Genomic DNA, 20,607 nt, shown 5'->3' with positions numbered 1-20,607 from the left:
TTCATTGCCTTGAAATAACAACATATTTTACATCACGATTTTTTTTAGTTTTTCAATTATTTGAAATTATAATGCAAAAAGTAGCATGAAAAATATGAAGTTCGGAGTTTTAATAACGTTGATTCAGTTTTTGATAGCGTTTTATTTTTAACCGAGTTATTTTTATTTTCATTTACCACGTATGTGCGATTCCTTGTAATGTTTAAATCACGTTTCTGTGAGTTTTTTACAATAAAGAGAATTTATTTTCATTTAACTTGCTAAATAGTAGATAATGGTATTATTTATGTTTAGAAAGTTTACTCGAGTATTTTTAATTAATGTTTTGTTGTACCTGGTCTTAAAATTAAAAAAATAGTCTAGGGTAATAGACAGAATTTCCATCGCCTTTGAAGTATAACTCAGGAAAACAGCTTCTTCGAAACATGATCGAATTTGTCTTTGCCAATTTTACTTTGTTCATATAACCTCTATAAATTAAGCAATTTGAAGCCGATTCATAAACTACAAGTTTATGATTGTCAATTTATAAAATTTAAATAGCATTTACTACGCAAAATTTTTAGGTGACGTCATTAAAATGTTGGTGGGGCAAGACAGATGACACGAAATATACGTGACCGAATCTTAATTTTAAAATTACAGCCCACTCTAACTCCCTTTTTTGACCGTCGCATTTCAATGCATAAAAATAGATCCGCGTCAAGGAAATGCACCGATTTAAAATTTTCCACTCAACGAGATTAATTATATCTAATTCGCACCACAGATAAACACCGACCGCACTTTCCGCTCCACTGTTTGCATACTTGCATTATCTCGTTTCGTGAAAAATCGCAACAGTTTCCGGGAATTCCAATTTTTCCGCAGCTATTGATAAGCGCTTTATCTTTCCCAGAAACTGCAGCCGACTCATTCATTTCGTCGAACATTAAAAAACAATAAAAAACCTATCGACGCGAGATTTTATCAGATTATCAATCAATGTTAAATACGTAACACGTAACCGATCGAACCAGCTTTCGACGCAATGTAAAAGCTCAACGACATCCCAGAACGATGATCATTCAAGCCCGTCGTCTCTCGCACTTCCGTATAAGAAAGTAAAATTGTGAAAGCAAAACAAAAAAAAAATCCCTGAAAGCCGAAACTCTTCGTCCCATTCGTCACATCCGAAAACCGACACCAGCCATCGTCACAATGCGCCTCGACGCTGGTATAAGTTTAAGTTGTCGATCAAACGAGATGAAAATGTATGTGACACCTCAGACATGTTTACTTAAGCTAAGTATTTCTCAAGGTGTTGAAAAGTCAACACGCTGTAAAAAGTCGCTATTTTAAGCTTGCACCATCGAATTTCGAATGGGAAGGAAAGTAAGCGCGCATTGTCGTGGTACAAAGCTCACGCTAAAAATCGTAAATCGGTTTTTAAACCTGAATCTGATAATCCCGAAAAAGTATGTAGTAGAATGTAATAACAACAACAAACTGAAAGCTTCTATTCGTTGACGGGCGCCCTCTGTTGGAAAATCGTATCAAGACGACATACACCGGACACTACCAGAGGGCGTTCTTCAGTTCCATAAAAAATTGCGCCACTTGTCGTGTTCAATTGGTCACAATCTCCGAAAAATAAAGTCCGAATCACACCACTGACGACACTTCACCTATCATGCTTCACACGAGCGTCGTCTTTTTGCGCCGCAAGAAACGACCAATATTTGCATATAACAGCAACTTGTCCGGTCCAGACAAAATAAAATTTCGGTTTTATTTCATTGCTGGGTCGTACCGACACCGGTTCAATGTCAGCCGGAGAGTACTCGAGGAGAATCTGTAAACAAGCCGGCGAATTTCGGGGCGAATGGGTTTGCGGTCGAGGGGAATTTCGGCCGGACGGACGTCTATGGATTTTTTTTTTAATTAACACTTCGGGTGACGTGGCGCGGATTGTTTACCGTGTTGGGTAATTATCGCACTGCACCTACACGCCCACGAGGTGGTTTATGCAAAATTTTCGAGTATTTGGGTTTTTAATTAAATATTTGCCCGGGTTGGGTTGGAAGAGGAGTTAACACCTCGGACTTTGGTCGTTGTAGTTTTACTGTTTTGCGATTTTTTTCAGTTTTTGTTAATCACGAGCTAACGTGTTTTTTTCAGTTTCGCACTTTCTAAACTTGAACCTTAAAAAAATTAAACTTGGACTTTGATTTGTATAATCAAAATTGTTCCGTGTCGAAAAAAAACCTTAATTTTAAAACTAAACCTTAGACCTTGGAAAGTGATAAAATCAAAAGACAGGAATACAATTAGGAGATTATGGTTTAAATTCCAACCTTACAATTCGAACCCAAACTTCTACCACGTATCAGTTTTAACTCGGTTTATTTTTTATTACTTGGTGCTGTGTTACTTAAAAACCTGATATGCATTTGCTAATTTCGAGTTTTTTTGGTATCAGCAATTTAAAATTTAAATATATCCGTATTTGTATGACTTGGTAGGAATTAGTTCTTTGTATGAATAAAAAAGCACTGATTTGTTAAAAAAGGTGATAATTATGTTTATAACAAATCTAAAAACCATACGTAAGTAACCAAGTGATTAGCTGACAAAAAAATGGATTTCAAGCTAGAACCTTCTAGTTTTTAAAGCTCAACCTAATTCTTGTTACTCAATTTGTTATAATTTCATTCGTATCTCTATTCTTTCGTCATTTTGTCAAAATAGAAAATACTGGTGGAATTAAAAAAAAATTAGCACAACACATTCAAAATTATTCGAAAGCTATCGGTGTTTTATTTTTGATCCTCTATGTAAACATATTCAGTTTTATCAGATAATTGAAAGATTCGATTTAGAGATTTTTTTTGCTGATAACGCAGTAAAGAGATCCATCTGGCGAATGAGTCATTTTATGTTTTCTCGACGTTTCTCGATTTTCCTTCACAATTTTTGGTTTCTTTATTTTTTTGTTGTTTCTTTCGAGTTACAATTTTTTTATTTATTCAATTTTTCAAATTTTCAGGCTTTCATCTTTTAATTCCATGATTTTCCACGTTTAAAATTTTTCAATTTGCAGTTTTTGGATTTCCAGTCTTGTAATTTTTCAATTTCTTTAATTTTCAATATTTTGATTTTACAATACATATTTCTTTTTTTTTTTTATTTTTCACTTTTTCGAATTTTAAGTTTTTCAATTTTTGATCTTTCGATTTTTCAAATTTTTGTTTCTTCAGATTTTCATGTTTGATTTTCACTTTTGACATTTTTCAAGTTTTCATCATATACTTTTTCGTTTTTTTAATTTTGATTTTTCAATTTTTCGAGTTGCAATTTGTTAATTTTGCAATTTTTCGATATTACGGTTTCTCATTTTTCGATTTTTCACATTCTCAGTTTTTAATTTTTGTCATTTTCAATTTTTCGTTTCCTCAATTTTTTAGGTTCTCGATTTTTATTTTTCATTTTCCCGATTTTATGTCACAAATTTTCATTTTTTCAATTCCTTTATTTCTTGTTGTTTCTTTCGATTTTTCAATTTTTCGAATTTTCAGTTTCTAAATTTTTGGTTTCCACAATTTTTCATGTTTCCGATTTTTATTTTTCAATGTGGCGAATTTTTAGTTTTTATTTTCTTGATTTATATCACAATTGTCCGTTTTTTTATTTTTTTTATTTTCTGTTTTTTTTTCGATTTTACAATTTTTCATTTGTTCGATTTTTCAAATTTTCAGGCTTTGAATGTTCAGTTGGTCCATTTTTCAATTTTAAAATATTTCACTTTGCAGTTTTTGGATTTCCAGTCTTCCGATTTCTTTAATTATCATTATTTCTATGTCATAATACATTTTTTTTTCACTTTTTCGAATTTTAAGTTTTTCAATTTTTAATCTTTCGATTTTTCAAATTTTCGTTTCTTCAAATTTTCATGTTTGATTTTCACTTTTGACATTTTTCAAGTTTTCATCATATACTTTTTCGTTTTTTTATTTTTGATTTTTCAATTTTACAATTTCTTGACATCTAAATTTTTCAATTTTTCGAGTTGTAATTTGTTAATTTTTCAATTTTTCGATATTACGGTTTCTCATTTTTCGATTTTTCAAGTTTTCAGTTTTTAATTTTTGTCATTTTCAATTTTTCGTTTCCTCAATTTTTTAAGTTCTCGATTTTCATATTTCATTTTCCCGATTTTATGTCACAAATTTTCATTTTTTCAATTCCTTTATTTCTTGTTGTTTCTTTCGATTTTTCAATTTTTCGAATTTTCCGTTTCTCAATTTTTCGTTTCCACAATTTTTCATGTTTCCGATTTTTATTTTTCAATGTGGCGAATTTTTAGTTTTTATTTTCTCGATTTATATCACAATTGTCCGTTTATTCATTTCCTTTATTTTCTGTGTTTTTTTTTTCGATTTTACAATTTTTCATTTGTTCAATTTTTCAAATTTTCAGGCTTTGAATTTTCAGTTGGTGCACTTTTCAATTTTAAAATATTTCACTTTGGAATTTTTGGATTTCCAGTCTTCCGATTTCTTTAATTTTCATTATTTCTATGTCATATTACATATTTTTTTTTATTTTTCACTTTTTCGATTTTTAAGATTTTTCAAGTTTTCATTTCGTAATTTTTCGTTTTTTTTTTTTTGATTAGACTTCCAAAATTTTCAATTTTTCGGTTTGGATCAGTTTTTCCATTTGGCAGTTTTTCAATATTACAGTTTTTCATTTTTCGATTTTTCAGTTTCTCAATTTTTAATTTTTCCCTTTTTAAATTTTTTGTTTCCGATTTATATTTTTCATCTTCCCGATTTTTTAATTTTCACTTTTTCGATTTTTTTCACAATTTTTCGTTTTTCATTTCCTTTATTTTTTGTTGTTTCTTTCGATTTTAAAATTTTTTGTTTATCCAATTTTTCAAATTTTCAGGTTTTTTTCAATTTTTCTTAAAATTTTCAAGTTTGATTTTCACTTTTTACATTTTTCAAGTTTTTATTATGCACTTTTTCGTTTTTTTATTTTTGATTTTTCAATTTTACAATTTGTCGACATCCAAATTTTACAATTTTTGCGTTTTTCAATTTTTGGTCCCCTCAGTTTTTATTTTGCATTTTCCTGATTTTTAATTTTTCAGTTTTCAGTTTTTTGTTTTTTCGTTTCCTTAATTTTTGTTGTTTCTTTCGATTTTCCAATTTTTCGTTTATTCAATTTTTAAAATTTTTCAGTTTGCCGTTTTTGGGTTTCCACACCTTTTTTACTTTATGGATTTTCAATTTTTCGTTAAACTTTAGATTTTTCAAATTTTGGACAGTTTTATACTTCGATTTCTCAATTTTTCGATGTTTTAACTTTTCGTTTTTAAAATTTTTCAATTTTTTAATTTCTCGATTTATTGAATTCAGATGTTTGGATGTTTTCATTGTTCAATTTCCAATTTTTCGATGTTTCGATTTTTCAGTAATCCGATTTTTCAACTTTTTTAAATTCTGGAGTTTCGATTTGTCGATTTTTAAGTTTTCAATTTTCGAATTTTTTTTTTTTTTGATTCTTTGATGTTTGGATTTCTCCATTTTTCAATTTTGCGATATTTCAATTGTTCAATGTTTTAGATTTTAGATTTTTCGATTTCTGGATTTTTTGATTTTCCAGTTCTTCAGTATTTCTATTTTCCAAATTTTCAAATTTTGACGTTGCTAAATTTTCACTTTTCCGATTTTTCAATTAATATATTTTTTTGATTTTCCCGTTTCTCGAATTCGCATTTTTTTTCGATTTTTCAGTTCTTCAATTCTTCGATTTTTGTTTTTTTTTCGTTGACTAATTTTTTAATTTCTCAATTTTGGATATTTGTTTCAGTTTTGGGATTTTTCAATATTTCTATTTTTCGACTTTTCGATTTTTTATTTTTTGGATTTTCAGTTTTTCGTTTTTTAAACTTTAGATTTTTCAATTTTCGACTGTTTTATATATATTTCGATTTCTGAATTTTTCTAGTTTTCAGTTGTTGTATATTTCAATTTTTCTTTTGTCCGAATTTTTATTTTTCGATTTTTCAATTTCTTGAGAACTCGATTTATCGAGATTCGGATGTTTCCATGTTTTGATTGTCTCAATTTTGAATTTTTCGATGTTTCGATTTATCGGTTTTTCGTTTTTTTACTTTTCGGCTTTTCAATTTTTGAATTATCCGATTTTTCAATTTTCCAATTTTTTAAATTGTCAAGTTTTGACGTTTCTGAATTTTCAGTTTTCCGATTTCTCAATTAAAATATATTTTGATTTTCCCGTTTTTGACTTGCCAAGGTTTCGGTTTTTCAGTTTTTCAGTTCCTCAATTTTTCGATTTTTCATGCTCCAGATTTTACAATTTTTTAATTTCCCAATTTTTGGATATTCGTTCAATTTTGTGAGTTTTCTCAGTTTTTCGATTCAATTTTTCAATTTTGGGATTTTTTAGTATTCCGACTTTTGAATTTTTCACGTTCTGGATTTTTGGATTTCTCAACTTTTTACTCTTTGGATTTTCAATTTTTCGTTGTTTGAACTTTCGGTTTTCACAATCTTTCAACTTTTCTTTATTAGTCAGATAATTTCCAAAACTACTGGACCGATTATTTTCAAATTATATATGTGTATTAATAATATCATGTAGTAAATGTTATTTAAATTTTATAAAATCACGTACTCCTTCTTTTATGGTTTATGTAAAAACACACGCACAAAATTCCTCTGACCTTAAAAACGTTCAGAACAATATTATTTGAAGCATCTTAGGATATTTAATAAATTTTGAACCCCTTCATCCGTCAATGAGCATCAAAGTCATGTCTGACGTTTCCAAACTTTCGAGTACCTACCTTAAAAAAACCGCCTCAACTTCCAAACTTCCACTCCTTTCTGCAAACTCCACGAGCAGAGAATCGGCTGTCACTCCTTAAAATTCCGTTAAATAAATGTAGCGCCTTCGGCCATTTTAACCCGTGTTTCTAACTTTCTCGTCTCGCCCTCGTAAATCTCTTCCTCGACTATATCTTCACGATGGGAGTATAACTGTCAAAGACAAAAAATAAATTAGGATTTTTCTCGCTCGTTTAAATTCCATTTTGTCCGCGTTTGATTCAAAGCATATTCCGCGGAACGAGCTTTTTTAATATTCGCCTTTTACGCCCCCATAAAGAACATCGCCCCCGGCAGGCGTGTGTACGAAATATATCAGCAATAACTCCCGAAATTGCGCCTTAACTAATTAAATCACGAATCGTTCTCACACTAACTGCCGTAAGAGCCTTAATTAAACACGATACGGAGGGTTGCAGGTGCGCAAAAACAGCCCTCGAAGCCGCCTTTCCGGAATTTCGGAAATGGGGAAAAACGCGAGACGCACGAACGGGAACAGGTGGTCGGGACAAGTTGGACTTGACAGGAAAAGGGGGAGAGTCGGGGCTTAAAGAGCATGCAATGGACGTGGAATAATAAGAGGGATTTAATAATAAAAAAATGTAAATAAGGCGGTGTCGCTTCCGATTCAATTTGGAGCGGGCGCCAGTCAACAAGTGGTTGCAGAAAATACGGGGGGTTTTGGATTTAGTTCTAAGCTTGAGAAATCGTAGAAAAGAATGTAATTCTCATGCATTTTGGAGAAAATTAAAGACATTTTGAACTACTACCCAAGATTTGTAAACTTAGACCTTAAAATCTTTGAAACTCAACCCCAATCAGTGACATTTTAAATTTAAACCTTACAATTTTTAAAACTTAACCTTGACGATTTTCTTTGATTATTTTTAAATTGAACCTTATTTGGGCCGTTTGCCATTCTCCACACAAGTCAAAAAAGCTGCGGGAGTGTCAAAAATCGCAAAAAATTATGTCTGTCGAACTAAGCTTCGACGAAATTTTTTCCTTGATGGTAAAGTTGTCTGTTGTTACAGCAGTGAGCGATTTGGGCATCTTGGTGCTGGTGTTTTCCGCAATTGTGCTGACAGTGGCGCTGGGGCTCATCACGTGCGTGCTGAGCCATTATCGCCCAGTGGCTGGGGAGGGGGCAGCAGACGGGGGCACGGCGGCCGATCCGCACGACGCCGCGCGAACACCGACCACCGCACCCGTAAGTACCACTCTACCCCTTAGTACGGCCCTGCGCCTCCCCCAAACCATGATAACGCACAATCAGTAGAAACACCACTTCGTCCTCTTCCGTCAGACGAAGAGGAAAAATCCCAAATCACAACTCCTTTGGTTTATTTTTGAAAGGATGCGAAAATTACTCCGGCAGTCGTTCCTGCTGCGGATCTCTCCACTACCCGGAGCCGCTCCGGAACTAATTGTCCGCATCGTTTGAAATTTTACTGCGACACGGTTTCTACGGTTTGACAATTCAGGCTTGCACAAAGTATCTAAATGTAAAACGGGCGGTTTTACGGCGGGGTTGGTGTCGAGAAGTGGCGAAGTTGGGAGACGGCCATCTTGGATGTGGAGTTGTGGGAACGAAAGGGGGAGGACTCAGACGGCTGAAACCCCAAAGGTCAGACTGAGGAGGTGCTTGAGGTTTGGACCGTCTGCGAGTACGGAAAAAATTACCTCTGTTTGACATGGGAGATGTTAGAATTAGATACGTTCAATTTATGAGACTCGATTGCGTTATTTTGCTTCTCTCCCACGTAAATTAGCGCGTCCTTAGATTAAAACCATAAATAATACTTTCGTGGAATCGTGAAAGAGCGGCCGGTGTGGAGAATGGAATGGCAGAAATAGCGCAACAACTTGGAGTGATTGTAGTTTTTTCTCGTCGTTAAAAAGACGATAAGGTAGTGAAGAAGTGGTCGAGTCTGCGGTAATCAGAGAGAAGTTAATTAGTCCGTTACGTTTTAATTTCACTGGAAAATTTAGACAAGTACTGAACTTTGTACTGTTTATGTTTGAAAAAATAATGATTAATTTTATCAAAGATTACTAACCGTAAAAATTTTTGAAGTGTTTTCGCACAAACACGTGTCATAAAAATATTATCGGTATTTCCACTATCCGAGCGTAAGCTAAGTAAGTATTGTAATCGAGTCCATTAGGCGACCGGCTACTTTGATGTTGTGTCGACGTTTCATTACCCATACAATACGAAAAATAGGTACGCCGCATCCGTCTGTCCGTTGTAGGAAACATTGTAAATCCTTAATCAATATTATATAACAGTTTTTCGATTTCTCGCTTTTTTGCAACTATTTCTTGATTTTCAATTTTTCGATTACTTTATTTTTCAATTTTAGCATTTCTTCAATTTCTCAATTTTTTTAAATTCTCGATTTCTCGATTTTTTAATTTTAGATTTCTCAATTTTCCGATATTTCGGTTTTTTAGTTTGTCAATTTTTGGCGTTTTTAAATTTTCGATTTTTAGATTTTTTCATTTACCAATTTCTCGAATTTCCAATTTCTTAACGTCTGGATTTCTGGCTTTTCAGTTTTTCTACTCAATTTTTCGGGTTTCTGATTTTTCAATTGATCAGTTTTTCGGTATTTCAGATTTGGGATTTTTCAACATTTCGATTCTTAAACTTTTCGATTTTTCGTTTCGATTATTCGATTTTTTCACTTTTCGACTTCTCGATTTTTTTACTTTTCCAATTTCTTGACTTTTCGGTTGCTTCATGTCTCGATTTCTCGATTTTTCAGATTTGCAATCCTTCAGTTTTTCAGGTTTTTGATTTTTCAATTTTTGTATTTTTAAAATTTTCTATTTTTCGACACTTCGATTTCTCGATCATTCGTTTTTTCGATTGTTCAATTTGTCTTCGATTTTTTAGTTTTTGTGTTTTTTCGATTTAACGATTTATCACATTTCCGATATTTCATAGTTGAGATTTTTAAACATTTCAATTTTTCGTTTCGACTTCTTGATTTTTTGATTTTTCCTCTTTTCGACTTCTCGATTTTTTTGACTTTTCCCATTTCCCAATTTTTCGATTGCTTGACGTCTGTCTCGATTTTTTTGATTTTCTCATTTCTCGATATTTCAGTTTTTTTATATTTAAGATTTGGGATTTTTCAATATTTCGCTTCTTAAATTTTTAGATTTTTCGTCTCGATTTCTCGATTTTTTAGATTTTCAATTCTTCAATTTTTCAGTTTTTGGATTTTTAAAATTTTCTATTTTTCGACATTTCGATTTCTCGATCTTTCAATTTTTTTCGATTTATCAGTTTTCCGATATTTCAGATGTGGGATTTTTCAACATTTCGATTCTAAGATTTTTCAATTTTTCGTTTCAGTTTCTTGATTTTTTTGATTTGATTTCTCGATTTTTTGACATTCGACTTGTGGTTTTGGATTTTTTCATTTTCTCATTTCTCGATTTCTCGATTTTTCAGTTTTCCGATATTTCAGATTTGAGATTTTTCAACATTTCGAATCCGAGATTTTTTCAATTTTTCCTTTCGATTTCTTGATTTTTTTATTTGATTTCTCGATTTTCTTTTTTTTAGATTTCTAGATTTTTTGACATTTCGACTTTCGATTTTTTGATTTTTTGATTTTCTCATTTCTCAATACATATTTCAGTTTTTTATATTTAAGATTTGGGATTTTTTACATTTTCAATGCTTCAATTTTTCAGGTTTTTAATTTTTCAATTTTTGGATTTTTAAAATTTGCTATTTTTCGACATTTCGGTTTATCAGTTTTCCGATATTTCAGATTTGGGATTTTTCAACATTTCGATTCTAAGATTTTTCAATTTTTCGTTTCAATTTCTTGATTTTTTGATTTGATTTCTCGATTTTTTGATTTTTTTGATTTTCTCATTTCTCGATATTTCAGTTTTTTTATATTTAAGATTTGGGATTTTTCAATATTTCAATTCTTAAATTTGTAGATTTTTCGTCTCGATTTCTCGATTTTTCAAATTTTTTTCAATTCTCAATTTTTCAGGTTTTTAATTTTTCAATTTTTGGATTTTTAAAATTTTCTATATTTCAACATTTCGATTTCTCGATGTTTCAATTTTTTTCGAGTTATCAGTTTTCCGATATTTCAGATTTGGGATTTTTCAACATTTCGATTCTAAGATTTTTCAATTTTTCGTTTCAATCTCTTGATTTTTTTATTTGATTTCTCGATTTTTTAACATTTCGACTTGTGGTTTTTGGATTTTTTGATTTTCTCATTTCTCGATTTCTCGATTTTTCAATTTTTCGATATTTTAGATTTTTTTTTTCAATATTTCGATTCTTAAATTTCTTGATTTTTCAATTTTTCGTTTCGATTTCTTGATTTTTTGATTTGATTTCTCGATTTTTCCTCTTTTCGATTTCTCGATTTTTTGACATTTCGACTTTGGAATTTTTGATTTTCTCATTTCTCGATGTCTAGATTTTTCAGTTTTCGATATTTAAGATTTGGGATTTTTCAATATTTTAATTCTCAATTTTTTCGATTTTTCGTTTCGATTCCTCGATTTTTTCATTTTTCGACTTCTGGATTTTTTTATTTTTTCCATATCTCAATTTCTCTACTTTTCGATTGCGTGAGGTCTCGATTTCTCGAGTTCTTAGAATTTCAATTCTTGAATTTTTCAAGTTTTTAATTTTTCAATTTTTCGATTTTCCAATACTTCGATTTCTCGATCTTTCGGTTTTTCGATTGTTCAATTTGTCTTTGGGGTTTTAATTTTTTGTTTTTTCGATTTATTAATTTATCAGTTTTCCGATATTTCAAATTTGGAATTTTTCAACATTTCGTATCCTAGATTTTTCAATTTTTCGTTTCGATTTCTTGATTTTTTGATTTATTTCTCGATTTTTCCTCTTTTCGATTTCTCGATTTTTTGACATTTCGACTTTGGATTTTTTGATTTTCTCATTCTCGATTTCTAGATTTTTCAGTTTTTCGATATTTAAGATTTGGGATTTTTCAATATTTTAATTCTTAAATTTTTCGATTTTTCGTTTCGACTTCTGGATTTTTTTATTTTTCCCATTTCTCAATTTGTCGACTTTTCGATTGCGTGACGTCTTGATTTCTCGAGTTCTTAGAATTTCAATTCTTAAATTTTTCAGGTTTTTTCATTTTCAGATTTCTCGATTTCTTGATTTTTCAGTTTTTCAATTCTTCAATTTTTCGATTTTTCAGGTTTTTGATTTTTCAATTTTTCTTTTTTTAAGCTGTTCTATTTTTCGACTTATAGATTTTTCAATCTTGCAATTTTTTCGATTCTTACATTTTTCCATTTTTTACCTTTTCAATTTTTTGACTTTTCAATTTTTAAGTTTCGGTCTTTTAAATTTTAGACAATTTCTCGATTTTTTGATCTTTGGATTTTTCGACTTCGCGGTTTTAGATTTTTCATTTTTTCAATTTTTTAATCATTCGATTTTTCGATCATTGGATTTTTCGATTTTTGAATTTGTCGATGGCTGCATTTATTGAGATTTCGATTTTCGATTTTTCAGTTGTTTAAATTCCCGATTTTTCAAAATTTTTTTATTTTAATTTGTCCAATTTTTCGATTTTGTGCCATTTCGATTTTTCGACTTTCACCTTTTGGAAATCTCGATTTCCCGATATTTTAATTTTTGATTTCTCAATTTATAAATACATTGTTTCATTTTTCGATTTTTTAAATTTTAAATTATTCGATTTTTTTGGAGTTTCGATTGCTCCACGGTTCAAGTTTTCAATTAAAAAAATCTTTTCATTCTCCATTTTTTAATTTTTCAATGTTTCGATTCTTCAGTTTTTAAGTTTCGGTATTTTGAATTTTAGATAATTTGATTTCTGGATTTTTCGATTTTTAGATTTTTCGACTTCGCGGTTTTAGTTTTTTTTTGTTTTTAATTTTTCAATTTGTCGATATCTGCATTTATCTATATTTCGATTTTTCGATTGTTAATTTTTTTTTAAATTTTAATTTTTCCATATTATGTTATTTCGATTTTTCGTTGATGTTTTGATTTCTCGATGTTTCGATTTTCTGATTTTTAGGTTTTTCAATTTTTCGCGATTTGAGTCTTGGGATTATTCAGTCTCTCTATTATTCAGTTTTTCGATTCCTCAATTATTCGACTTTTAAAATTTGTACTTATTTTGATTTTTCAATTTTACGATTTTTTGATTTTTCGATTTAGTTAGTTTTTAATTTTTATACTTCAGTTTTCGATTTTTCGAAATCTCGTTTTTCGATTTTTCAAAATCTTGATTTTCCAAGTTTTCTATTTCTCAATTTGTCGATAGTTTCATTTTTCGATTTTTTTTAATTTAGATGATTCGATTTTTTTTTTGAAGTTTCGATTGCTCCATCTTCCGGTTTTTCAAGTTTTCGAATTTAAAAATCTTTGAATTTTCGATTTTTCAGTTTTTATTTTTTTTTAAGTTTTCATTTTTTAATTTTTTTCCATATTATGTTATTTCGATTTTTCGTTGATGTTTTGATTTCTCGATGTTTCGATTTTCTGATTTTTAGGTTTTTCAATTTTTCGCGATTTGAGTCTTGGGATTATTCAGTCTCTCTATTATTCAGTTTTTCGATTCCTCAATTATTCGACTTTTAAAATTTGTACATATTTTGATTTCTCAATTTTAGGATTTTTTGATGTTTCGATTTAAATAGTTTTTAATTTTTTATACTTCAATTTTCGATTTTTCGATATCTCGTTTTTCGATTTTTCAGAATCTTGATTTTCCAAGTTTGCTATTTCTCAATTTGTCGATCGTTTAATTTTTCGATTTTTTAATTTAAGATGATTCGATTTTTTTTTTTTTGAAGTTTTCGATTGCTCCAACTTTCGGTGTTTCAAGTTTTCGAATTTAAAAATCTTTGCATTTTCGATTTTTCAGTTTTTATTTTTTTTAATTTTTCCATATTGTTATTTCGATTTTTCGTTGATGTTTTGATTTCTCGATGTTTCGATTTTCTGATTTTTAGGTAGGTTTTTCAATTTTTCGTGATTTGAGTTTTGGGATTATTCAGTTTTTCGATTCTTCAATTATTCAATTTTTAAAATTTGTACATGTTTTGATTTTTCAATTTTACGATTTTTTGATGTTTCGATTTAGCTAGTTTTTAACTTTTCATACTCCAGTTTTCGATTTCTGAATATCCCGTTTTTCGATTTTTCAAAATCTTGATTTTCCAAGTTTTCTGTTTCTCAATTTCGATTTTTTTAATTTTAGAATATTCGATTTTTTTGAATTTTCGATTTTTCAATTTTTATTATTTTATTTATTATTATCATTGCATTAATATTTTTTAAAATTACGTATACAGGGTGTCTCAAAAAATTAGTAAATTGGGTCAATTTATTTTACTGGTTAATTCAGGAACGGCTGACTCTATTTTCCCCAAAATTTGGAAGTACAATACTGCTATTCTTGGTATTACAGTGCACCTATCCAAATTGATATACATGTCCTTCCAAAATGTTGACGTTATCACAAAACAACAACAAAGGAAGAACTCATTTGAAACATACGCATAACAAGCTTACATTTACGTTAATATTACGTACCTACGTATCTTTATTTTAATTTATAGGAGTTTTCATAAAAAATAAATAAAATTTACAAAATCAAGTTTTACAGTTTTTCAAAAAAGCTGGATATGTTTTATTGTACTTTAGGGGCGAGGGAAGTTCTGTCGAAATATACAAGCTTCGACCAATTGTTTGGTAACGTAAATTTCTGTCATGAGTAGAAGATAAACGAACATGATAATTACATTATTATTACTTAAAATGTTCGTCTAAAATAGACAACATTAAGGGTGTTATCAAGGATCTGTCATAAGATCCCCATTATTCTCGACTTCCAATAACGACATTCGGATGAAGACCATTACAAACCCAGACTGACAGACGCAAAACGACGAGAAACCATCGCTTACAAAGCTATGCCATAACGTCGTCCTTACGCCGAGTTATGTCGATAACTCCGCTAATAAGCAGGATGTTGCTGTCACGCGACCCGAACTACCCAATATCCACACAATTCCGTGATCGACGTCCCTGTTAATTTAGCTATTAAATTTAGAGTGCCATTACGCGCCGACCAACCAGACGAATCGCGCAATCCTCCGATCGCCGCTCTAAGCCCCGGAGCCCCATTCCGGGTCGTCGAACAGCGAAACCTCTCCGACGATGATTTACTGTTGCCGTTATCGGTTGCGTGTCTGCGTTTAATCCGCAGACACGGTAATTAGTATCGAATGGAAAGCGGTTGCGATTGATTGCGCCAAGGCTGTAATTGCTAATTAGGGCGACATGTGTGCGAAGGGGCGCCCGGGGCCCCCAGCTTGCCGGGTGCAGGCATTACCACTCGTTAAAATTGATCGTATGCACATGAAGGACGAATTAAGCTGATTTATGCCGGTGCAGCAGCCGCGGAACGCTATTTCATGAAACTTTACAGCTTTCAAGCTCAGATTCGCTACAACTAACTACTCCAGACGGCTAGACGAGCAGGAATAGTCGCAGGAATCGAGAAGGGGATTTGTCGATTCCGTACGGCGGTAACTCATTACGAACCTGCGATTTAATGCGACGGGAGGAAATTTCGTCGCGAACAAAAACGCCAACCGCGTTTCGAGCAAACACAAACATCAAACGGCTTGTTTGCGCCGACGTTTAGTGGTGATTTAATTTTGCGCCTTTTTTGCTTTTTTTACTTCCGGAACGTAAGCTTTTGTTTTCTCGACGCTTCGTGACAACTAGAGAACGAAAAAGTGGTCCCCCGTTTCCGTCTGTCTGTCTGTCTGTCTGTCGATTTTTATTTGGCAAATAATTTCCGACACTATCCGAGCGAATGTTGTCAAATTTTTACCATGGAGATAGTAAAAAGCTAACCAAAATTTGGATAGTCATCCCCATCAGCAAATGGATGACGTCATCTCAAATTTTTTCCGAATAATTTCTCTGTGAAATATGCAAAAATTGTGACACTATATTCTGTGGTTTGTGAATTATCTCCCTTCGATCAGTTTTTTGATATCACAATTTTTGGTTTTTTTTTCAGTTACTCGATTTCCAAATTTTTCAATTTTTCATTTTTCGATTTGTTAGTTTCTCAATTTGTAATTTTTCAATCTCCCAGTTTTTCGTTGTTTCAGTTGTTCAAGTTCTTGATTTATAATTTTTCGTTTTCTGAATATTTCATTTTTCAATTTCTCGATTCTACAATTTTTTGGTATCACAATTTTTCGTTTTTTCATATTCTTGATGTTTCTGTTTTATAATTTTTCTTTTTTTCTACTTTAATTTTTCATTTTCTTGATTTTATATCACAATTTTTCGTTTTTTTCAATATTCCTTTCGATTTTATAATTTTTCGTTTATTCAATTTTTCAAATTTTTAATCTTTTATTTTTTTCAGTTCCTCGATTTTCCAAATTTTCAATTTTGGAATTTTTGGATTTTCAATTATCCGATTTTCTGATTTCTTTGATTTTCAATTTCGTTTCATTCATAAGGTACTCGGCGATTTCCAATTTTTAGATTTGTCATACTTTTCATTTTGTACTTTTTCGTATTTTCGCTTTTGATTTTTCAATTTTACAGTTTTGCAATTTTTCCACTTTTTTTTTATTCGAAAAGTAGAAAAATCTAAAAATTAAAAATTGAAAAACTTAAAATTCAGAAAAAATTTAATTGCAAAGTCGAAAAACTGGAAAATCGAATACATAATTGGAAATCGAAGACCGGAAGAAATGACAATTGTAGGATAATCGAGAAACTAACATTGAAAGATGCTAAAATTGAAAAATCCAAAAATTGAAACCGAAAAATCAAAATATTTCACTTTCTCAATTTTTCGATTTTAGAATTTTTCCGCTTTTCAAATATTGGATTTTAAAACTTTTTTATTTATTCTATTTTTCAATTTACCGATCGTTAATTTTTCAATTTTTCAGTCTTTCAGCGCTACAAAAAAATTGAGAATCTGCAAAATAGTAATACTGAAAATTCAAAAATGAAAAAACCAAAAATATAAAATGAAAATATTGAAAAATCTAAAAATTCGAAATCAAGAACTTGAATAATTGAAGAAACGAAAGATTAAAAATTTCAAAAAAATCGGAAAATCGGATAATTGAAAATCAAAAAATTCCATAATTGAAAAATCGGGGATGGAAAAAATTTGAAAAACTGAATAAACCAAAAATGATAAAATCGAAGGAAACATTGTAAAAAATAAATTAAATGAAAAACGAAAGAATGTGATATAAAGTCGAGAAAATGAAAATTAAAAAAATGGGATAATGAAAAGCAAAGATCAAGAACTAAAAAAATCGAAAAACTAAAAATTGAAAAACTGATCAAAAGATGAAAATTTGTAATATCAAAAAATTGAAAACTGCGAAAACGAAAAACCAAGAAACTTAAAAATCTAAAAAAAGCACTTTATGAATTCCAATTTTTAGATTTTTCAAAACTCTCATTTATACTTCTGTTTCTTCATTTTTGATTTTTCAATTTTACAGTTTTGCAATGTTTCCATTTTTTTTTTTTTAATTCGGAAAGTAGAAAAATCTCAAAATTGAGAATTGAAAAACTTAAAATTCAGAAAAAATTTAATTGCAAAGTCGAAAAACTGGAAAATCGAAACATTAATGAATCGGAAAATTAGAAAGAAGAAAAAACAAATCGAATCGAAAAATTGGAAAAACCAAAAATTGTAGGATAATCGAGCAACTAACATTGGAAGATGGTTAAATTGAAAAGTCCAAAAATTGAAACCGAAAAATTAAAATATTTCACTTTCTCAATTTTTCGATTTTAGAATTTTTCCGTTTTTCAAATATTGGATTTTAAATTTTTTTTATTTATTCGATTTTTCAATTTACCGATCTTTAATTTTTCAATTTTTCGGTCTTTCAGCGCTACAAAAAAATTGTAAATCTGCAAAATAGTAAAACTTTAAAATTCAAAAATGAAAAAACCAAAAATATAAAATGAAAACATTGAAAAATCTAAAAATTCGAAATCAAGAACTTGAATAATTGAAGAAACGAAAGATTAAAAATTTCAAAAAAAATCTGAAAATCGGATAATTGAAAATCAAAAAATTCCATAATTGAAAAATCGGGGATGGAAAAAATTTGAAAAACTGAATAAACCAAAAATGATTAAATCGAAGGTAACATTGTAAAAAATAAATTAAATGAAAAACGAAAGAATGTGATATAAAATCGAGAAAATGAAAATTAAAAAATTGGGATAATGAAAAGCAAAGATCAAGAACTAGAAAAATCGAAAAATTAAAAATTGAAAAACAGATCAAAAGATGAAAATTTGTAATATCAAAAAACTGAAAATCGAAAAATTGAAAAAACCAAAGTTGAAAAAACGAAAAATTGTGAAAACGTAAAAATTGAAGATGAAAGAAAATGAAAAAAGCTTAAATTATGATATCAAACAATTGGTCGAAGATAAATAAATATATTTTTTTCCAGAAGTTGACAAATCGAAAAATAAAAAAATCGAAAAACTGCGAAAACGAAAAATCAAGAAACTTAAAAATCCAAAAAAAGCACTTCATGAATTCCAATTTTTAGATTTTTCCAAACTCTCATTTATACTTCTTTGTTTCTTCATTTTTGATTTTTCAATTTTACAGTTTGCAATTTTTCCATTTTTTTTTAATTCGAAAAGTAGAAAAATCTCAAAATTGAGAATTGAAAAACTTAAAATTTAGAAAAAATTTAATTGCAAAGTCGAAAAACTGGAAAATCGAAACATTAATGAATCGGAAAATTAGAAAGAAGAAAAAACAAATCGAATCGAAAAATTGGAAAAACCAAAAATTGTAGGATAATCGAGCAACTAACATTGGAAGATGGTTAAATTGAAAAGTCCAAAAATTGAAACCGAAAAATTAAAATATTTCACTTTCTCAATTTTTCTATTTTAGAATTTTTCCGTTTTTCAAATATTGGATTTTAAATTTTTTTTATTTATTCGATTTTTCAATTTACCGATCTTTAATTTTTCAATTTTTCGGTCTTTCAGCGCTACAAAAAAATTGTAAATCTGCAAAATAGTAAAACTTTAAAATTCAAAAATGAAAAAACCAAAAATATAAAATGAAAACATTGAAAAATCTAAAAATTCGAAATCAAGAACTTGAATAATTGAAGAAACGAAAGATTAAAAATTTCAAAAAAAATCTGAAAATCGGATAATTGAAAATCAAAAAATTCCATAATTGAAAAATCGGGGATGGAAAAAATTTGAAAAACTGAATAAACCAAAAATGATTAAATCGAAGGTAACATTGTAAAAAATAAATTAAATGAAAAACGAAAGAATGTGATATAAAATCGAGAAAATGAAAATTAAAAAATTGGGATAATGAAAAGCAAAGATCAAGAACTAGAAAAATCGAAAAATTAAAAATTGAAAAACAGATCAAAAGATGAAAATTTGTAATATCAAAAAACTGAAAATCGAAAAATTGAAAAAACCAAAGTTGAAAAAACGAAAAATTGTGAAAACGTAAAAATTGAAGATGAAAGAAAATGAAAAAAGCTTAAATTGTGATATCAAACAATTGGTCGAAGATAAATAAATATATTTTTTTCCAGAAGTTGACAAATCGAAAAATAAAAAAATCGAAAAACTGCGAAAACGAAAAATCAAGAAACTTAAAAATCCAAAAAAAGCACTTCATGAATTCCAATTTTTAGATTTTTCCAAACTCTCATTTATACTTCTTTGTTTCTTCATTTTTGATTTTTCAATTTTACAGTTTGCAATTTTTCCATTTTTTTTTAATTCGAAAAGTAGAAAAATCTCAAAATTGAGAATTGAAAAACTTAAAATTTAGAAAAAATTTAATTGCAAAGTCGAAAAACTGGAAAATCGAAACATTAATGAATCGGAAAATTAGAAAGAAGAAAAAACAAATCGAATCGAAAAATTGGAAAAACCAAAAATTGTGGGATAATCGAGAAACAAACATTGAAAGATGGTTAAATTGAAAAGTCCAAAAATTGTAACCGAGAAATTAAAATATTTCACTTTCTCAATTTTTCGATTTTAGAATTTGTCCGTTTTTCAAATATTGGATTTTAAAACTTTTTTATTTATTCGATTTTTCAATTTACCGATCTTTAATTTTTCAATTTTTCGGTCTTTCAGCGCTACAAAAAAAATTGGAAATCTGCAAAATAGTAAAACTTTAAAATTCAAAAATGAAAAAACCAAAAATTTAAAATGAAAACATTGAAAAATCTATAAATTCGAAATCAAGAACTTGAATAATTGAAGAAACGAAAGATTAAAAATTTCAAAAAAATCGGAAAATCGGATAATTGAAAATCAAAAAATTCCATAATTGAAAAATCGGGGATGGAAAAAATTTGAAAAATTGAATAAACCAAAAATGATAAAATCGAAGGAAACATTGTAAAAAATAAATTAAATGAAAAACGAAAGAATGTGATATTAAATCGAGAAAATGAAAATTAAAAAAATGGGATAATGAAAAGCAAAGATCAAGAACTAAAAAAATCGAAAAATTAAAAATTGAAAAACAGATCAAAAGATGAAAATTTGTAATATCAAAAAATTGAAAACTGCGAAAACGAAAAACCAAGAAACTTAAAAATCTAAAAAAAGCAG

The 20,607-nt window shown here is 29.2% G+C and overlaps 1 protein-coding gene across 2 annotated transcripts in view; it reads left to right on the top strand.

Annotated features, from left to right (window-relative positions):
• Positions 1 to 20,607, top strand: part of LOC135131316 (uncharacterized) — a 264,716-nt gene that overhangs the window by 174,311 nt on the left and 69,798 nt on the right. Inside the window, exon 3 of one of the 2 annotated variants that reach the window (XM_064058985.1) lies at positions 7,937 to 8,109. In XM_064058985.1, the coding sequence (XP_063915055.1) occupies positions 7,937 to 8,109 (173 nt within the window). Of the gene's footprint in view, positions 1 to 7,933; positions 8,110 to 20,607 lie in introns of both variants that reach the window. The other variant, XM_064058984.1, reaches the window with a different exon arrangement.

This window comes from Zophobas morio, unplaced genomic scaffold (assembly GCF_036711695.1).
Source record: "Zophobas morio isolate AGI-343-1 ecotype UQ-CSIRO unplaced genomic scaffold, CSIRO_AGI_Zmor_V1 ptg000020l, whole genome shotgun sequence".
Classification (NCBI taxonomy): domain Eukaryota; kingdom Metazoa; phylum Arthropoda; class Insecta; order Coleoptera; family Tenebrionidae; genus Zophobas; species Zophobas morio.
This window is presented reverse-complemented; position numbering and strand designations above follow the sequence as displayed.